The sequence below is a fragment of the Cephus cinctus genome, unplaced genomic scaffold (genome assembly GCF_000341935.2).
Source record: "Cephus cinctus unplaced genomic scaffold, Ccin1 Ccin1_scaffold1161, whole genome shotgun sequence".
NCBI lineage: Eukaryota > Metazoa > Arthropoda > Insecta > Hymenoptera > Cephidae > Cephus > Cephus cinctus.
Genome location: NW_014333651.1, coordinates 1,933 through 18,448, shown reverse-complemented (window position 1 = coordinate 18,448; position 16,516 = coordinate 1,933). Strand labels below are relative to the sequence as shown.

The 16,516-nt window shown below is 43.6% G+C and overlaps 2 protein-coding genes and 1 long non-coding RNA gene across 14 annotated transcripts in view; 2 read left to right on the top strand and 1 right to left on the bottom strand.

Annotated features, from left to right (window-relative positions):
• The window catches only part of LOC107272294, a 19,685-nt gene extending 9,009 nt beyond the window's left edge, over positions 1–10,676 (top strand). For 2 of the 7 annotated variants that reach the window (XM_025089617.1, XM_025089616.1), the window contains exons 3-10: positions 5,220–5,491; positions 6,095–6,206; positions 6,497–7,232; positions 7,334–7,479; positions 7,559–9,598; positions 9,672–9,847; positions 9,941–10,011; positions 10,072–10,676. In XM_025089617.1, coding sequence (XP_024945385.1) covers positions 5,375–5,491; positions 6,095–6,206; positions 6,497–7,232; positions 7,334–7,479; positions 7,559–9,598; positions 9,672–9,847; positions 9,941–10,011; positions 10,072–10,192 — 3,519 coding nt within the window. In that variant the 5' untranslated portion in view covers positions 5,220–5,374 and the 3' untranslated portion in view covers positions 10,193–10,676. Of the gene's footprint in view, positions 1–4,074; positions 4,888–5,219; positions 5,703–6,094; positions 6,207–6,496; positions 7,233–7,333; positions 7,480–7,558; positions 9,599–9,671; positions 9,848–9,940; positions 10,012–10,071 lie in introns of those variants that run through there. The other 5 variants (XM_025089615.1, XM_025089618.1, XM_025089619.1 and 2 more) reach the window with 5 other exon arrangements.
• LOC107272295 (angiotensin-converting enzyme) lies at positions 10,663–12,998 on the bottom strand. The gene is made up of 10 exons (XM_025089626.1): positions 12,896–12,998; positions 12,550–12,817; positions 12,330–12,458; positions 12,159–12,271; positions 11,911–12,099; positions 11,562–11,826; positions 11,389–11,497; positions 11,214–11,328; positions 10,907–11,144; positions 10,663–10,837 (listed from the first exon to the last, which is right to left on the bottom strand). Exons 1-10 carry the CDS (start codon positions 12,981–12,983, stop codon positions 10,687–10,689), a joined length of 1,665 nt encoding a protein of 554 aa, XP_024945394.1. The 5' UTR covers positions 12,984–12,998; the 3' UTR covers positions 10,663–10,686.
• LOC107272297 lies at positions 10,835–15,651 on the top strand. Of its 6 annotated transcripts, XR_001538875.2 has the most exons (10): positions 10,835–10,982; positions 11,055–11,166; positions 11,899–12,135; positions 12,293–12,487; positions 12,575–12,832; positions 13,148–13,309; positions 13,469–13,694; positions 14,450–14,623; positions 15,053–15,205; positions 15,311–15,651. It is a non-coding gene; the product is annotated as an uncharacterized LOC107272297 (long non-coding RNA). The 6 variants fall into 6 exon arrangements; XR_003061161.1 differs by lacking the exon at positions 14,450–14,623 and having other exon boundaries at positions 12,405–12,487; XR_003061160.1 differs by lacking the exon at positions 14,450–14,623 and having other exon boundaries at positions 12,337–12,487.
• The last annotated feature ends 865 nt before the right edge of the window (positions 15,652–16,516 follow it).

The window sequence follows — 16,516 nt, the reverse complement described above, 5'->3', positions numbered from 1 at the left end:
CCCCCCTGCTCCTCCTGACACACATTCGCGTAATCTCGAATTAGCTACTTCGCGCTAGGTAAATATTTCACTCCACTTCACGAGATGGTATATAGGTTAGGATTACCTTCTCTTTTGGTAATACCTGTGTAATAGGCTTTTCGCACCTTTTGATACCGTATTTCGTTAATACCTACCAGGTGAACTCGTAGATTTCGGACTTTCAATCTTTCACAGGGACAGTCACTGATAGTGGAACAAGAGAGCCCATGTGATTTTTGAAAGATTTCTAATCCACGTATATCTAGGCATTCGTGTCAGGTCGCGGCAGTGCTTTCGGGACGGCAGTTAATTTGCGTATTCTCACTGGCACGAAATTATTTTTTTTTATTTTCTTTATATTATCCTACGGGTCTGCAAATTATTCTGTATTACTGGATGATTTTCACTAGCAATTATGTGTCGTAAATAGGATCATTGGCTTATGAAATGTTTTCATGTAGCTACAATACGTGTTTTACTACGTGACTCAGATTCCTACGTGACTGTACTTGTGTCTTCAGTAGTCTCTTCCGACCAATCGGAATATATGGGCGCATTTCCGCATTGGGTGGCTTCCCGTTGAGTTTCGAGACTATAGACTGTGGTCTATCGGGTAGTCCACGTGTTACGTCGACACGAAGCACTCGTAAAGTTCAAACCGCTCGAGAATAAGCGATTTGCCAGTCGCGATTTGCCTCTACTCGAGCTCGTTCTCATCGCGCGACGAATCTCAACGAGCCTGTCGAGCACCTCTATTCCACTTGCTATCGAAAGTACTTTCTTTCCTTGAATCGATCGCATCCTGCATCGCTTCCGAGTGACCCGTCATTAACGGAATACACGTGTTCCAGCCACCTGCCGTATCTTGCAGCCTCTAACAGACGAGTCATCCTTAACGCAGGATTCTAATTGGCTCCGTCTGGCACGGGATTGCATTTGCGGCTGCACCGTCGCGGCCTTTACTCCTCACGCCTCCCCCTGACCCCGTGTCGATAACACGAGAAGGACCTTTTCCTTCCTGCGAGCAGGGAAAGTCCTGCTACCGATGACTCCAGGCAGGAGGCCATACGCGATATGAGACACCCGTTAGATTCGCGGGAGACGCTCAGGATGGAAAGCGACGGCTTGCTCGTAGACGGTTTAAAGAGTTAAAGAGTTTAAAGGCAAACCCGGTAAGATCCTCCTGCCTTGACTTCCCATCGATTAGCATAAACCTTATCCGCGCGTGTCTCATTACCGTCCTCCTTCCCTGCGCTCGCGATCTGCGTCGTTTCCGAAGCAGGCTGGACGGCGGCTCGTACTCGGCTCGTACTCGGCTCGGAAATTCGAGCCTTGGGGAATTCTATTACCCTGGGTCCCTTCCACGTGGCCTCCCGTGAGAATCATTATCATCATCATCATCATCGTCGGACGAGCACATTTCTACTCTGTGAAGAAAGTTAAGAATTTTCACCTCCTAGAGAAAGCATATTACACACGTTGCTGGTACCTTACGCCATGAGAGGCCTCGTCTTCGCTACACGTGCTGTGTGTCCTCTTGATCGGCGTCCCGAGTCCCATCGGAACGTCATTGCCTTTTTTATCTTCTCTTCGTTCGATTCCTTTCCAAGTCGCCCTCGGGCTACGAGACTCACCGTCGTTTCCCGTGTCCCTCGCACTCTCCAAGAGGAAGGAGTCATCTTCCTTCGATGCGGAGATCATACACTTTCGCCATTAACCAGTTACACCGGAACCTACGGTGCAGCAGCACAGGCTGCCTCTGCTGCTGGACCGATGGAATGCATCGGCGAAGGAAATCGAAAACCATTCGACCCTACAGAATGGCCGAGCGATCGGCCTTTGCTGAAGTCTATATGTTGTTATTTGCAAGAGAGTGGGTCAATCGGTCGGGCACTTGCCAATTCCGCTAATCTCGTTAGTGCAATCTGATTTTGCCAGCCCGGAGGAAATAGGCGGTTGCGCAAAATACGATTAACGCCCGTAAGAGATCAGCGTAACGTCGCGTTAGCGTAAACAGGGTTTTCGCCTTTTCACTGAAAACTCGGCAGTCCCTTCTGTCGATGCATGGAGACTCGCATGGAAAATAAGGAGCTTCGGGACAACCCATTATTGGATCCTACTACGAGATAGCGACCCGCTGCCTTCGCCGTAACTTTTACGACGTCAACTTACGCAACTATGTTTTTTCTATACAGCATTATTCACCGGCCTAACTCGAGGTTTCTGTCCGAAACAGTCCGAGCTCTCTCGGTACGCGAACATCGACCCCCGTAGGTACAGTAGACTCCTAGACAGGAAGGAGGCACGAAGGAGGCACGAAGGAGGCACGAAGGAGGCTCAATGGACTCACGACTCGACCTCTCGTTGCATTCTGGACACTTTAGATTTCATCGAATTCTCTCTGTCTCTCTCTCTCACTCTCCGCCTCCGTTGCCACGGAAGGACGTTGCGTCATTTCGCAGTCTCCTCTCGTTCGAGTTTGTAGCAACAAGAAGAAGTGCTCGAGTATGACGTAGGAGCGGTTCTCACACAGAGCCCTCTCGGTCCCTCCAGCCCTCAGGCTCCCATTTAGAGACATCAGTTCGATCTCTATGTGTAACTCGGCTGAACTCTCGTGGCTCCTGGCCATAGCTATAGAGCAGCAACACCTTCTACCGGAGGAACGTCCTCCCCACCCTGGCCTGCACCAGTTTCCTTATACTCCGAAACGACCTAGTGAGCATCTCCAGCGAGTCCTTGGAAAGTACTCGGGAACACGCACTCACCTTCCTGCGCCTTCGCTCCCCTCGAGCACGAAGAAGAGGAGGAGGAGGAGGAATAAGAAGAGGGCAATCGAATTCTCACGGGCGTGAGTCTACGAAATAATACGTGGATCAGTCGCCATTACAACGTATGCGTAGCTTTGCGTATTGTAATCGTGCCGGGACGGTAATTTCGCAACGCGTGCCCATCAGACTCTTTTCACATGGTGATGAAGCGGTGCGCTAGAATTAAATAGAATTCGCTCCGATTTATCGTACTTTAATTCTGATTACGCGAGGCGCGTCGTGATTTTCGTAACTGACTCCGAGCCTACCTCCCTCCCTCCCTCCCTCCCGCCCCTTCAGTCGCCATTATATCACTTCGCCTCAGTGAGCATACGTCTCCAACTTTTCTTCTATTACCCGGTGAACTGTTGCACAAAGTAATTTGCACCATCTTTTGTTCGCCCTCGGCAACCTCAGGGAGGGAGAAGTTGTCGGCAGTCCCGAGACTATCGCGCTCACCTCGAGAGAGAAGAACTTTGCTCCGGTTGCTCCGGTTGCTCCGGTTGCTCCGAGAACGTAGTCGCATCCCGTCTGCACGGTATATCCTCGATTTACAATGGCTAGGCATCTACAATGCCCGGCTATCTATGTGGAACAGATGCTAATCGTTTGCGTGTGAAAATGGAGAAAAAGAAAAAGACCAAGTAGGAGCATATCTCTTTCGAACGGCGTTAACCACTCAAGTAGACGTGCACGTTACTTTGTGAACGTTCTTAAGGCTTGCGCCGTGTGCGCGACTCTTCTGAAAAGCCTTAAGCTATTGAGATCCGATCTTCCATCCAACGTGTCATCTTACCTAATGTCGTAATACGCGTGTAACGTAACGGATTGGAAGGTGCGACAATTGAGATTGGCATATTCCAAGCAGAGGGCAATTCCATTTCGTCGGACGTCTTAGGACTTCGAAGGAAGGCGGAAGTACAGCTCGGGTGAATATGAATACGAATACGAATAAAGTACGGAGGAGGTGAACCGTGAAAAAGAGTGGCTCTTCCTTCGACCCGGCACTCTCGTAACCTAGGAAGAGAAATTATGAGAATCCTCCCACTGGGGAGTCACTACGTTTCCTACGATCCGATTCTCGCACTGGTTGCGAGTCTTCCTCTCACTCCTGGGATTGTGCCTCTTCCTTCTCTTGCTATTTCACGGATCAATTATTACCACCGCTTGGATCTCACTCGAGTCCGTGTAGTAATTTTTCGGTTATTTTATTCCACAGGCAACGGAGTGCATGCTGGGAGCACTGCTGCCTCTCTCAGTGTGCACCGAACCGAGTTGCAGGGTCTGCACCTGCCTAAAAATAAAATCAGCATTGCTCTATGTAAGCGCAAGCAATGGCCTCGAGTTCCTCGTTGAAAGTCAATCTTCTGGCTTATACGAAAAAGGAAAAGAATTATTGTTACTGTCTTGCGGATGTCGGTAGTTTTGCTTATTATCGATTCCTCGCGTGTGATAGTGTATCCAGATATTAAGCTTAGTGATATTTATGAAGACGGCGTGGGAAAAATTATTTCGATGGCTTCAACTCCATGAAAAGAAATTCTGTTTACGGCGATGTAGACCAGAAGACGTTCCACCATGTATATCCTATAGCATCTTCTGGGCTCTTATGTACATAATAAGGATGACCAGATGACCGACGACTTTCACATTCTCCCAGGAGAATCGGTAAAGGGGTAAGGCGAAGTGCGCAAGGCTCATCGGGAACTGGAAGACTTTACTAGCCGTCCAGGATGATGACCCACCACGATGAACCTGCCTTCAACTTCCATATTTATTTGCTTCGCACTGACAGAGATAAGAGTAACGTGCGCGAAATCCTCGCACTCGAATCCCTCGCGTCCACCGAGTGGCTCTGGGTTCTCTCGATTCTCTCGGTTCTCGAGACGCGACTCATAACAGTTCCTCGCCGTGGCACAGACTGTACAACACAACGAGACGAGATCGTGGGAAGAGATGTCGGCGGACGGTGAAAGTTCAGCTAAACTTTACCGCGGATTGGTATATTTTGATAGCACAGTCTCCTCTGTTCCCTCTTAACTCGGGAGGAACATATGAAGTAAGTAGAGATGCGGTGCGGTGCGAGCAACTGCCGTTTCCGGTTTTGCATCGCAAACCTATACTCCTGCACAATCAGTGAAAATTGACTCGGTATCTATTTAAGCGAATGCCACATAAATTTCTTTGGCATCTGCTGTTTTGTACTCTAAGGCCCTTACTCATACCTCTCTTTTAGCGTTAAGAGACGTCTATTAGTCGTTAAAAGACAGCAGATAGCAGTCGATAAAAGACGTCTCTTAACGCTAAAAGAGAGGTATAAGTAAGGGCCTATGCCTTTCGATGGAATATGTACAGCACAAGGGGTATAAGCAGCGACTTTCTCTTTTCTAGAAGAATTCAACAAGCGTTTTGCAGATCGGTTCCTTGCGTGTATTGAATTCACATGGCTCATCATATTGCGACACAGAATCGAGGGGATCATGTCAAATTATGTCGAGGAGCTGCGTTTTATTCTTATTGTTTACCCATGATCGGTAATTGAATTTATGCAGAAGATACGAAGTCATCGGAATCATTCGACCAACTGCAAGTTTACAGAATTTCCGGCAGATGGAGCGTCAATGCGACGCGCGTCAGCACCATGCCGCTTGGTTCCTTCAATCGTAAGCATCACGAGCCGAGTAAACGAGTTATGGCGGCTGGAGCTGAGATTCTACGAGTTTTCCAAGAGCCGGAGATACTCTTGCGGTTTAGTGTGAATATAAAGCGTGTCGGGAATTATACTAACTGGAATCGTTTTGCCCTACTTCCCTTGGGAAATATCCCCGCAGCGTGATCACAGGCAAGCTAGAGACATTTGACAGCATTTCCATGGTTTGCTACTACTGTCAATTATTTTTGTTTTCTTTGGGTAGAGCGCTTTGTTTGCTCTAGTTAATTTCTTATGTTGCGCTCGTTATTGGTTTGACTGAATAACAATTTACACAGTGCTTTTTTATATTTTTTTATTGTTCTATGTTATGCATGATAGCTGTTGTTGGCTAACATAACCTCTATAACCTATATGTTTTTTTGCCATCTATAATCGATGTTTGCTGCTGTCAGTTTTTTAAATAACATTCTTATGCATGAGTTGATAGTTATCGTAGAATGTATTTGGAATAAGCTTGTAGTTTTCTGTACCGTATACGCTATTTTATTATGTGTTTGCTGAAGTGATTCTGCTGTGAATATAGTCACTGGAACGTATGGCATTTAATTTACAGGGAAATATTAGAAATATGAATACTATAAAGGAAACGTTAGATGAACAGGACCCCGATTATGCAACTCCTGCTCCAAGTGATGAGAAGCAACAAAAGTTGTACGAAGAAAATGGTATGTTAGCAGAGTATTAAACGAGTCAGTCTTATTTATTCACATGATTTGTATATTTGCCTGCATATATTCCACTGATGGACAATCTAAAAAATTGGAATGGTCTAAGAGTTCTCAAACCCTCCCTGATCACCCAGTCATTTCCTTTCGTTGCATAAAAATGTGTATAAAGGATTACTAGGTGGATCAATCAAGTGTATAAATAAACCTGGTTCTTTTAGTAAATATAATTACAAATGTAAATACGGGAAGAATAGTCAGGTATTTTACTTTTCTGTAATATTTGACAGCTCGCGCCAACACCGCACGTAAAATCACGGACATCGTTGAGAAGGAATTCTCGAAGGAGATCGACACAAAAGAAAAGGAAGTCCTCCAGATTCAGAATCGTCTGCACAAGGCACTAAAAACACTGCATTTGTTGCGTTACGTAATCATTACTGATTTTTACAACCGTAAACAGTGCCAGGTGCCTCAGTCGAGCGAATCGAAACAAAGCCGAATCCATCCAGCCATAAAGCAGCTCATTGGCAAGAGTCCCAAGCAACATAACAGGGCGCCATCTCCGGATCCAGCAGTTCCATCAACATCAAAGGACCCGCGTTTTCTGGACGTAAATAATTCTACAAGCATAAAGGAGGATTCTGACCAATCGGAAATTCGCAAACGACTTGGCCAATGCGACGAAGACTCAAATAAATCACATAGGATTGCAAAGCGTTCCTGCGAAAGTCTTCAAAGTGAAGAGGAGCCAGCAAAGAAAGTTCCTCGTTACATTCCTCCAAAAAGTGGAATTCCTGAACCTCCTTGTCCTTCGAGAGGTCTTCATCATAAGGTGCGAAAAAGGATTGTAGTTGGAAATATTTCAAAATGGATCCCGCCAGATTGGCGAGAAGACGCGGCCAGCCACAAGTGGACGATGTACGTTCGCGGCAGCAAGGAAGACGCGGATATTAGCAATTTTGTCAGCAAAGTCCGATTTTTTTTGCATCCGAGTTATCAGCCCAACGACGTCGTTGAAGTAACGTAAGTGAATAGAAAAACAAAAAAGCTTACGCGACGTCACGAATTGTAAGCTACAGCATAGCATTCGATAGTTTACTGACTCTTTTTTTTATTTCTCTCAGATCCCCACCGTTTCATCTGTCACGTCGGGGCTGGGGCGAATTTCCATTAAGAGTACAATTGCATTTTAAAAATGTTTTAAACAAACCTATGGATATTATTCATTATCTAAAATTAGACCGTACCTACACAGGTCTGCAAACACTCGGTAAGATTTAATTTATTATGTTAATCGATTCTTACTTTTTTTTTTTAATGAATAGCACATGTCAATATTTGTATTTTAGGCTCTGAAACAGTAGTCGATATCTGGATAAAAACTATGAAGCCACGTCTTGTTGATGCAAATATAGATGCAGAATTGTCTCCAGTTAAATCTTCAACACCTGTCAATGAAAATAATGTTTGCATAGACGCGACTGTTGTCAAAGACGAATTTCCACCTGTTGAGAATAAAGCCGTTGAATCGATTGATTTGAATAATAGCATAAAGCGCGAACCTCTCGGAATAAATGATATACGAAAATTTTCAGTCGAATTTGATCACGATTATTTGAGTAGCGAACAGCGTCTCGGCCAAAATTATTCACAAATTATTCACAGTGCAGAAAGCAATATCACTATTGAGCATTTACCTTCCGGTATGATGAGACATAGAATCGTACTGGATGGTAATAACACGAGACTGCAGAATGGAGTCAATGGCGAATCGGCTTCTCCAGCCTGCAAAGAGGATTCTGTTCTTTGCGAAGAAAGCACCACAAAGGCGGACAACGAGTACATTGGAAATGTCAAGAACATGGAAAATCCAAATAAAAATACTAGTCAAGATACAAAGTCTAGCCCATTGAAATCTGTGAAAGTAACTGTGAAAACAGATTCAGAAGTCTCAGGAAGAAAATTTGAAAATTTACGGAATGGATGCGTCGCGATAAAACCAATTCAAGCAATGACACCCACAGATAAGGTTTTCTTAATGTCCAATGTGGGAAATATGTTACAACAGAAAATTTATGTGAAAAACTCAACGACGCCGGACAAAGTCACCGCATTGTACAGCAATAAATTATATTCGAATTTAAAAACACGAAATACCAGTAATTCTGCAGTTAAAGTTCAAACAGAAGCCTCTGCAAACATTCAAAGTTCTGTGTCGCCGGTAGAAACTGAGGATACCAAGAATATGCAACAAATTGAGATGCAGAAACTAGTAACCTCTGTTAAAAACTTGCCAGGGAAATTGCAACCTTTGAAAATCACAATACCACCGACATTCGAACCAGCGAAGAAGAATCAATTTCTTGTTTTGAAAAATAACAAATTGATACCAGTAAATGCCACCAGCTTGCTCAAATCGAAACAAGAAGGCACATCGAGTGTTATTCCTGCAGTGAAAGAATCTGTAGTCAAAGAAATTTTGCCAGCCGACAATAAAAAGATCTCTTTGATAAACGCCAAGTGCATAAAGTCCAACGCTCCTCTAGTGAGGGGCGTAAGTCTCTTGAAAAAGCCTCCAACAAATAATACAAATACGCAAAAATCGATGGTTCTCAAAATAAATCCATCCAACAGTTTACTCCTGAATCAAACGTCCAGCGTGCCGGCCTTACAAATAGCAAGTCCTTTGCAGGCTCAACAGAAAGTGCAGAACGACGTTAGTGCTCAGCAAGAAGTAGTAGATCAACTGAAAGTGAAGAAATTTGCACAGACTCTGAACCCTGAGGCACAGGACAACGGCAAAGTTGCCAAAATAAAAGTTACACTGGGAAAGGACAAATATAAAATTCTCAGCAAAAAGGAAGCATACGAGGAAGTGATTAAGTCCATAGAAGCAGTGGAAAGAAAGGATTTATTGGGAACACTAAAATACATCATAAAAAGATTACCCTTGGTAACCAAGGAAGCTTCGGATGCCGAATACAGGCGCATCCATCCCTACGCTTGTAGAAGCGAAGAAGAATTCTTCAACTGTAACATCGGAAAGCAACGGGCTTTGGAATGGTGCAGAGCAAAGACCGTCAGGAACTTCTTAAGGAAGAAAGGATTTCCCGAGGATGAACTCTGGAGCGCCAAGGAGATCATCATCTGGGCGAGACTTCACGGTTTCACGCCAATCAGATTTTCACTGGATATAGGAAGACTAGCGGTAAAAACTACTAAGAAGATGCCAGACACAAGTGATCTTACTTGCTCCACCTCCACCGAACCAACTGCCTTTAACGAATGGCTAGAAAGTTTGAAGGACTCGAAGAATCCACAGAACGATCAGGACTCGGACATCGAAGTGGATGTCGTTCACGTCGTGCAGCAAAATCTTAAGGCCAAAGGTGATCATGCGTGCAATTCTCAATTAGATTTTACGATCAGCAACTTTTATAACAGGATACTTTTTTCCTTCAGTCAAAGAAGAACCCGAAGATCAGTTGGACAGAAAGATAGCTCTCGAGCTACCTCGTGACCTCGAATCCTCTCATGCATTCGTGGACGAAACTGCTAGGAACATTGGCATACGACTTCAACCGGAAGAGATAATTCCAGGCGTAAGTCATTGTGCAGCTGGACGCGTTATTATTAAGGTAAACTTCCATCGTACTATATGTAAAATGACAATATGAGTCATGCTCGAAACACACATAATTTCATAATTTTTTGTCTACTCATTTTTGAAGGCGGTACAATGTTTAGTCGAAGACTTGACGCGATTATCCCTCGCCAAAGCCTGGCAAAGGAGCAGCAATAAGTAAGCCTAAAAATTTTTAAAAATAATTTTAAAAGCTCAATTACAAAGGTATTCTTTTAGGTGCCCGGAAACGATAATCCTCGAGGACGTTCGGAATGCCCTTCTGTCTCGTGAGGAGTTCGATCTTTTCACGAATGCTGGATTAGGTTCGCAACGAGATCCCAACGATTGGTCACATTAAAGCAAAATCAGAGAACGAGAAAATAGAAGATTCTTCAGACTGAATTCTCAATGTTGAATTTCCAAAATATTTCTCGGCGAGATCGATGGCTATCCGAGAGCGCAGTACAAATGTTTGCACTAGCCAATCTTATAAACGGATGCCTTCCTAGGATCGTGAGCGCAGTCGTATCAGTTCCAGCCGACGGGGATGTCATAGTAGTCGACCTGAAGTTTCAGCCATTTGTGAATCGGCTGATAATACCGAATCAGCGGTTCCATCCGATAGGTCGACCATCCTGTCATCGTCCTCAGGGCATACTTCCAGTTGACGCTGCTTCCCAGACTCATCATAGATCTAGTTCAAGAAACATAGGAGGAACTTGTAATTATGCAGCCTTGGACACGCTCATGCGCATCCTACGGTCATCGGACGTTTTTATTACAACTTTTTTTCTAGCGATTTTTGTAAATAAAAGAGGCTGAGCCACTGTGACATTTTTAAACAGTCTTAACTCACTTGAGTCTTCTTCCAGCATCCTTTGAACCATATATATCGCATCTGTGAAGAGGCATTTTAAACAGTGGATCTCCGACCTTTCCCGTAACTGCCGCTTGGCACATTCCTTCGAAGAGTTGGACTTGCAGCACGTAGCCCAAGAAATACCTAGAATATTTTTTGAAAAAAATAGCATTATTTATCAGTTGTCCTTCTGCCGAAGTATTTATAGTTTACCGTATATACGGAGTATTGTCTGTTATGTGAAACTTTGCGGCTGGGTCAAAGGAATCGTCGTTTCTTGCCACTGGAGGTTCGATACCCAAATATTTTTTATTTAATTCCCACCAAGCTTTGTTGTACAAGGAATCCTTTATTTTCCCAGAAAAAACGTCCCATCTCCATTTGTCCATTATCAGTGCGTGCGGCATTTGCGGCAGTTTCCCCAGTGCCTGTTTGAGCAGCAGTGGCAGATCTACGTCAGGTGAATTATTAAGGTAAGATTAACAATTTTTTTCTTTCACACTAATGAGGTCTATCTTGCCGTTTGATAAAGCGGAATCGTTGGCAAGACCAAGTCGTTGCATGTGCTGAGGCGTCAGGACGCCATACATTATCGCGTCCCCAACGGCTTCGTGAAAAGCTGAGTTCGCTCCGTCCTACAATAAAAATATTTTCTACGTAGAAAATATAGCTTACAATCAAATGAGCTGCTTCACCATAAATATCGCCGGTTGATTTTTGTAAGCCATGTAATATTGGATGTGCCCCATTTCATGGTGGATAACGTAAAAATCCTGTGCAGACACTTGAAGACAGGCGAGCACCCTAAGGTTAGTTAAAGCTATAAAGGATATTATGTATTCTTCAATTTATTCGATATTTCGCATACCTGAAATCATCATTTTTATACATATTGGCAGCTGTGGCGTGACAGTTCAATTTCGTTCGATTGTCCTTTTCGAAAATCGATCTCTCCCAAAACTCTCTGGACATCGGAGGCAGACCAAGCGACGTATAAAAATCCTCAGCCCTTTCGACCATATCGCGAACCGTGTAATTCTTTCGTATCAATGCTTCGTTCACGTTCCCGAAAATGTTTCCGTTCGGCATCAAAAGATCCACCAAGGATTCCCAATTCTGAGACCACATGTTGCCTGACGAGATCAAAAGAATAACGGAGGCTTCTTGTTGAATTCCAGGGAATTAACAAACTTCCATTTTTACAGGATCAAACGTACCCAATAAGTGGGCGGGAATAGGTCCTCTTAGATCAATCAGACCAGGATAAACTTCAGCCAGACGAAACCTGACAACAGCATGAAGAAGTCGATAAAGTGGTTCCACGCTTTGGTACAGTTGATCCACCAGTGTTTCCAGGTGAGGACTCTCAAGTTCCTCGCGCCAGCACTCACCCAGGTCGTGATATCCTGCGGCAGGATCTGGTTAAGGGTGACAACGCAAAGGTGAGGATTTCATTTATTTTTACCATTATTCCGGGCCCCCAGATTTTGAAGAGTAACGGCAGTCGTGAAGAGACCTTTCACCTTGCTCATCTCGTTCCTCCAGGAAGTCCAGGCCCAACGTAATTCGCTCTCATTTCTTAAATTTAGTATTTTTCAGGATTGGCAATCTAATGTAATGTTTTTCCTTTATTTACCTGGAAGTCGACATGAGTCTCTCCAGTTCCGGTTCGCCGTTATAACATTTCTCTTGGTTCTCCTCGATTCTGCAGACCGTAGCTGTCACGTAGCTCGTAGACAGCTCTTTGAAGATGGCCGTGAGTGCCCTGCAACGTCACTGGTTCCATTAGCGAGTGTACGGTGACATTTATTATTAATCTCCTCTATAAAATCCCCCTTAAAATCACGACTAATTACTTTGCCTGATGTGGCGTGTATTTAGGTCCTCTGCACAACAACTCAAGCATCCTACTTCCTGCAGGTCCCACGTGGATCCTAGGTGTCTTCGCGCACCAGAAATTCCTCCAAGTGGTCTTAAGGTGAGACAACTTCGTAGTTTCCTGCGACACTTCCGGGGATGGTGAAGTGGCCTCCAGCCATTCAAGATCAGCACTCGCGCGATTCAGCAACATCAGTTCTGCGTTCATCCGTCTCAATAGAAGAGCAGACAAATCTTCCTTGTTTGCTGGAAAGAATTATGGTACCGGAAAGTATTCTCAGAAGAAATTCACATCCTTTCACCAACTCTTACAAGTACTCCTACCGATCCCATCCAATTTTCTTATGATGTCATCCATATCGCTGCCAATCGTTGGGTGGAAAAAAAGTCCCAGAATAAGTATGGGAATCATTTTGCCTCGTTTTTTTTTTTTTTTTTTTTTTTTTTTTTTTTTTTTTTTTTTTTTTTTTTTTTTATTTATTATAAAACAAAGTGCACTCGCGTATTACGTTGCATTATAGCCCATTGACTTCGAGGACCAAATGACTAAAGGTGCGTGTGATCTTTCTGTCGTAGCACTGTAGACTTGAACAATGCATCGCAGAGGACGCAGAGGACCCCACTCGAAACAATTGCTTTTATCAGGAAGCTCTCGCTGGTTGGATTTTGCGCGCTGTCTTCTATCCCACCGGACTACTGTGACTCTCTTTTCACGGACCTGGTGGGGATGTCTTTCAGGTAATTGCTTTGTTTAACCCCTTTCATAGGGGGCGGGGGGGGGCGAGCGGGTGGATATCCACCTGGAGCATTCGTCGGCTTCCCTCTTGTATTATGTATAATCAAAACTATTTCTTTCTTTTCTACCATTTTTTTCTCACTCTCTATTTCTGTCTCTAGTGCCAAGAGGAATCATCTTTATGAAATGAGAGATGAGGCTGCTGATTATTAGGAGAATTCTAAAAACCGGCCTCATACTTACTGACTCCTGTTAATGGGATTGCTGATCAACACCGGAATTAATAGGTTGATAAAGAGAGAATGTCTATAGCAGACTACCTCCGACAATCGAAGCAATTTAATTATGTTTCCATGGGGCTGAGCCAGGATCAGGATAAATTGAAAGGTAGGATTCTCGTTCTTTATTAGGGTGAACAACTTGAATAACAAACACCTGAACCTCGCCACGCTGGATTTATTCGCATTCTGAATTGTGCAGAATAATTATTGCTAATACAAGACCTGTTGAGATTCTACTGCGAACTATTTTTGTCATTTGTATTTGATTTCTTTGCTTTTTTTTTCGGTTCGTTTAAATTCCGACGGTTTAGCTTAAATGGGATTTTCGAATACGACACTGTCACGCCATACTGGGGCGCTCGGATATTTCAATTAGCGTTATCAGATATCGACTGACACGTTTGTCGAACGATTTTTAAGCGATGTGTTCTCAGCAGGTGACTTTGATCATGGGTTTGTCCAGCACTAATAATTTTCACCCACTAACGACGGTGTCCATTGATTATATTGGATTCCTGTAGTCGGGTATTGCTTTCTCGAAAGAAAAAAAAATACAGAGAAGAATAGAATAAACAGGAGCGCGTGGCCGTTGACATTGCAAAGCGTTTACTGGATAGACAGGGTGGACAGGGTGGACAGGGTGGACAGGGTGGACAGGGTACAGTGGACTCTAGAAGATGTCATAGGATATCACGTTACGTTCAGAGTCAATATTTGCGCCAGGAAATTGGCTTCCAACAAGTTGTCGCTTCCCATTTAATACGACGGTCGGGCAGTCAAGTCGTTTTCGTCCCAGGTGACTCCTCGCCCGTTGCACTTATTTGTCTTACATGATATGCTGGACAATTTCTACCCTTTTAGGATCCTTAAGAGCCCTTCGGCTCTCCCATATTACGTGAACTGTCTTGAAGCCTTCCACCTGCGACTCTCTTCAACGAGAAAGTATAAAAGTCGAAAAAAGAAAGAGAAAAACGGGTGCTTGATTAACAAGGGCTCAGGGATGCTGTTCAGACACAGGGATAAAAAATATATGAGGTAAGGTTAGCGAAGGTAGCAGCGGGACGTTTATCCTCGTCGAAGTACAAATTAAATTTTACCCCAGCATACGAGCGACGCACGTGCTGTTCGATTGAACTGCGAACTGCAGGAACCAATAGATTTCGGAAATAACATTGAACCCGATAGCTAATCATAGTCATTCTTGCTCTTCTAATCCTGTCTTTTTTTTCCTCTTGAATCTCAATTCTTAATCTTCCAGTCTACTGGCCGAATTTGCAATATATTTCATATACTTATTTTTTATAAAGATGCGGAGGGTGTTTTTTCACCGCTCTTCTCTTAGCCTCATTCTTTTATATTATAGTTGTCTACTTGATTGTAAATAAATAAAGGAATATCTTGTTTGATTACAATTCTTATTTCAAATATTATGCAGTTCTCTTGAAAAAGAATACTTTTCAACAGGAAGCAGCACTTGCCAGAGGACGGGAAGCCCATACATAAGGCAAGGCTCTCTAGCGAGAATTATCAGGAATTATAGCAGGTGCTCAACAGGGCCGTCCGGTGAAATTGTCTGGAACTAAAAAAATACATTCAACGAAAATGCCATTTTTGGAGGTAATTATCGTTCCACGCCACCTAGCGGAATTTTTCGGATCTTCAGAGAAATTCTGGATTTTACGCATCATACTACATTTTATTCCTCGTAATTCGTGATTACAGGCTTGGGATTGTAGGGCAGAGAAGAACAGGAAGGTCCACCACACTACGGTTTTAGGCGATACCAAAATCATGGCACTAAATCGTAGCGGCGAATCGGGAAGTAGAATTTTGTGATCATCGCCTCCGTCGACAATGCGAATCCCGTCGTAGCCGAGCTAAACGTGAACAAGAACGTGTAGCTTGGCGGGCAGAGGTTCTCCGCTACTCACCGCTGGATCCCAAAGCAACCTTAGAACGTGACCGGAAATTATAGAACTTCTCAAGAACTATTGAAAAAGAGTATTGTTGAAACATTTTTAAGACATTTAAAAAAAAGTGCAGTGCCAACATGACACCCGTGTAGTACCTCAATTTTTACTAAATATTATTGGATCTTGATGTACTTGAGGTTTTCCCCCCTAGTCCTGTGCGCGGCAGCCGCGGGACTCGGGGGTTTTCCTGTATAAAAAAAAAGACGGTCCCCTATGGGGCCTCGGAGGGGTCGTTGCTCCCTTGTGGAGAGGCAGGACCTCACGGAAATGGGCGGGGAGGGGCCCATTTCGCTCCCTTATATTTCCTGCTTTTTCTACTTTTTTCACTAAATCGTAAATAAATTAGGTGTTTGAAACATTAAAATAATTAATGAAATCAATGAAATATTAACAGTTGGAAATCGGAAATTCTGGCCAAGTACATTTAGAAATACTGGAAGTTGCCCAAAATTGTGTGCGCGCAAGTTCGGCGCGCAGGACTCGGTGAGCCGGAACAGGCGGATGGTGGGGGGAGCGATCGAGGCAGCCGGACTCGGAGCGCTCATTCTTCCTCGAGCCGGTCTCCTATACTGGTCTCTTGGAATCAAGCTCTCTTATTCCTTTCGAACCTTCTTCTATTTTTATATTTATTTCTCCTTTAGCTCCTTATTTCTTTATCTTTCATTCTTCACTTTCTTATTTATCTCTCTTCTCATTTCTTCTCCACTTTTCTAACTTTATTCCTTACTTTTCTACTTCTTCATTTCTATATTCATTTCTTTCTTATTACCTTATTCTCACTTCATTTTTTGTATATCCATTTGCAACCTTCTTCTTCTTCTTTATTTATTTCTTCTTTACTTCCGTATTTCTTTATATTTCATTCTTTACTTTCTCACTTATCTTTTTTCTTGTTTCTTCTCTATTTATATAACTCTATTCCTTACATTTCTATTTCTTGACTTCTTAAATTCTA

Coding starts and splice junctions, on each gene's coding strand:
- LOC107272295 (XM_025089626.1), bottom strand. CDS start 12,983: ATGATTCCCATACTTATTCTGGGACTTTTTTTCCACCCAACGATTGGC. Junction 12,272..12,329: donor AGACTCATGTCGACTTCCAG/GTAAATAAAGGA, acceptor ACTAAATTTAAG/AAATGAGAGCGAATTACGTT. Junction 11,498..11,561: donor TATAAAAATGATGATTTCAG/GTATGCGAAATA, acceptor AACTAACCTTAG/GGTGCTCGCCTGTCTTCAAG.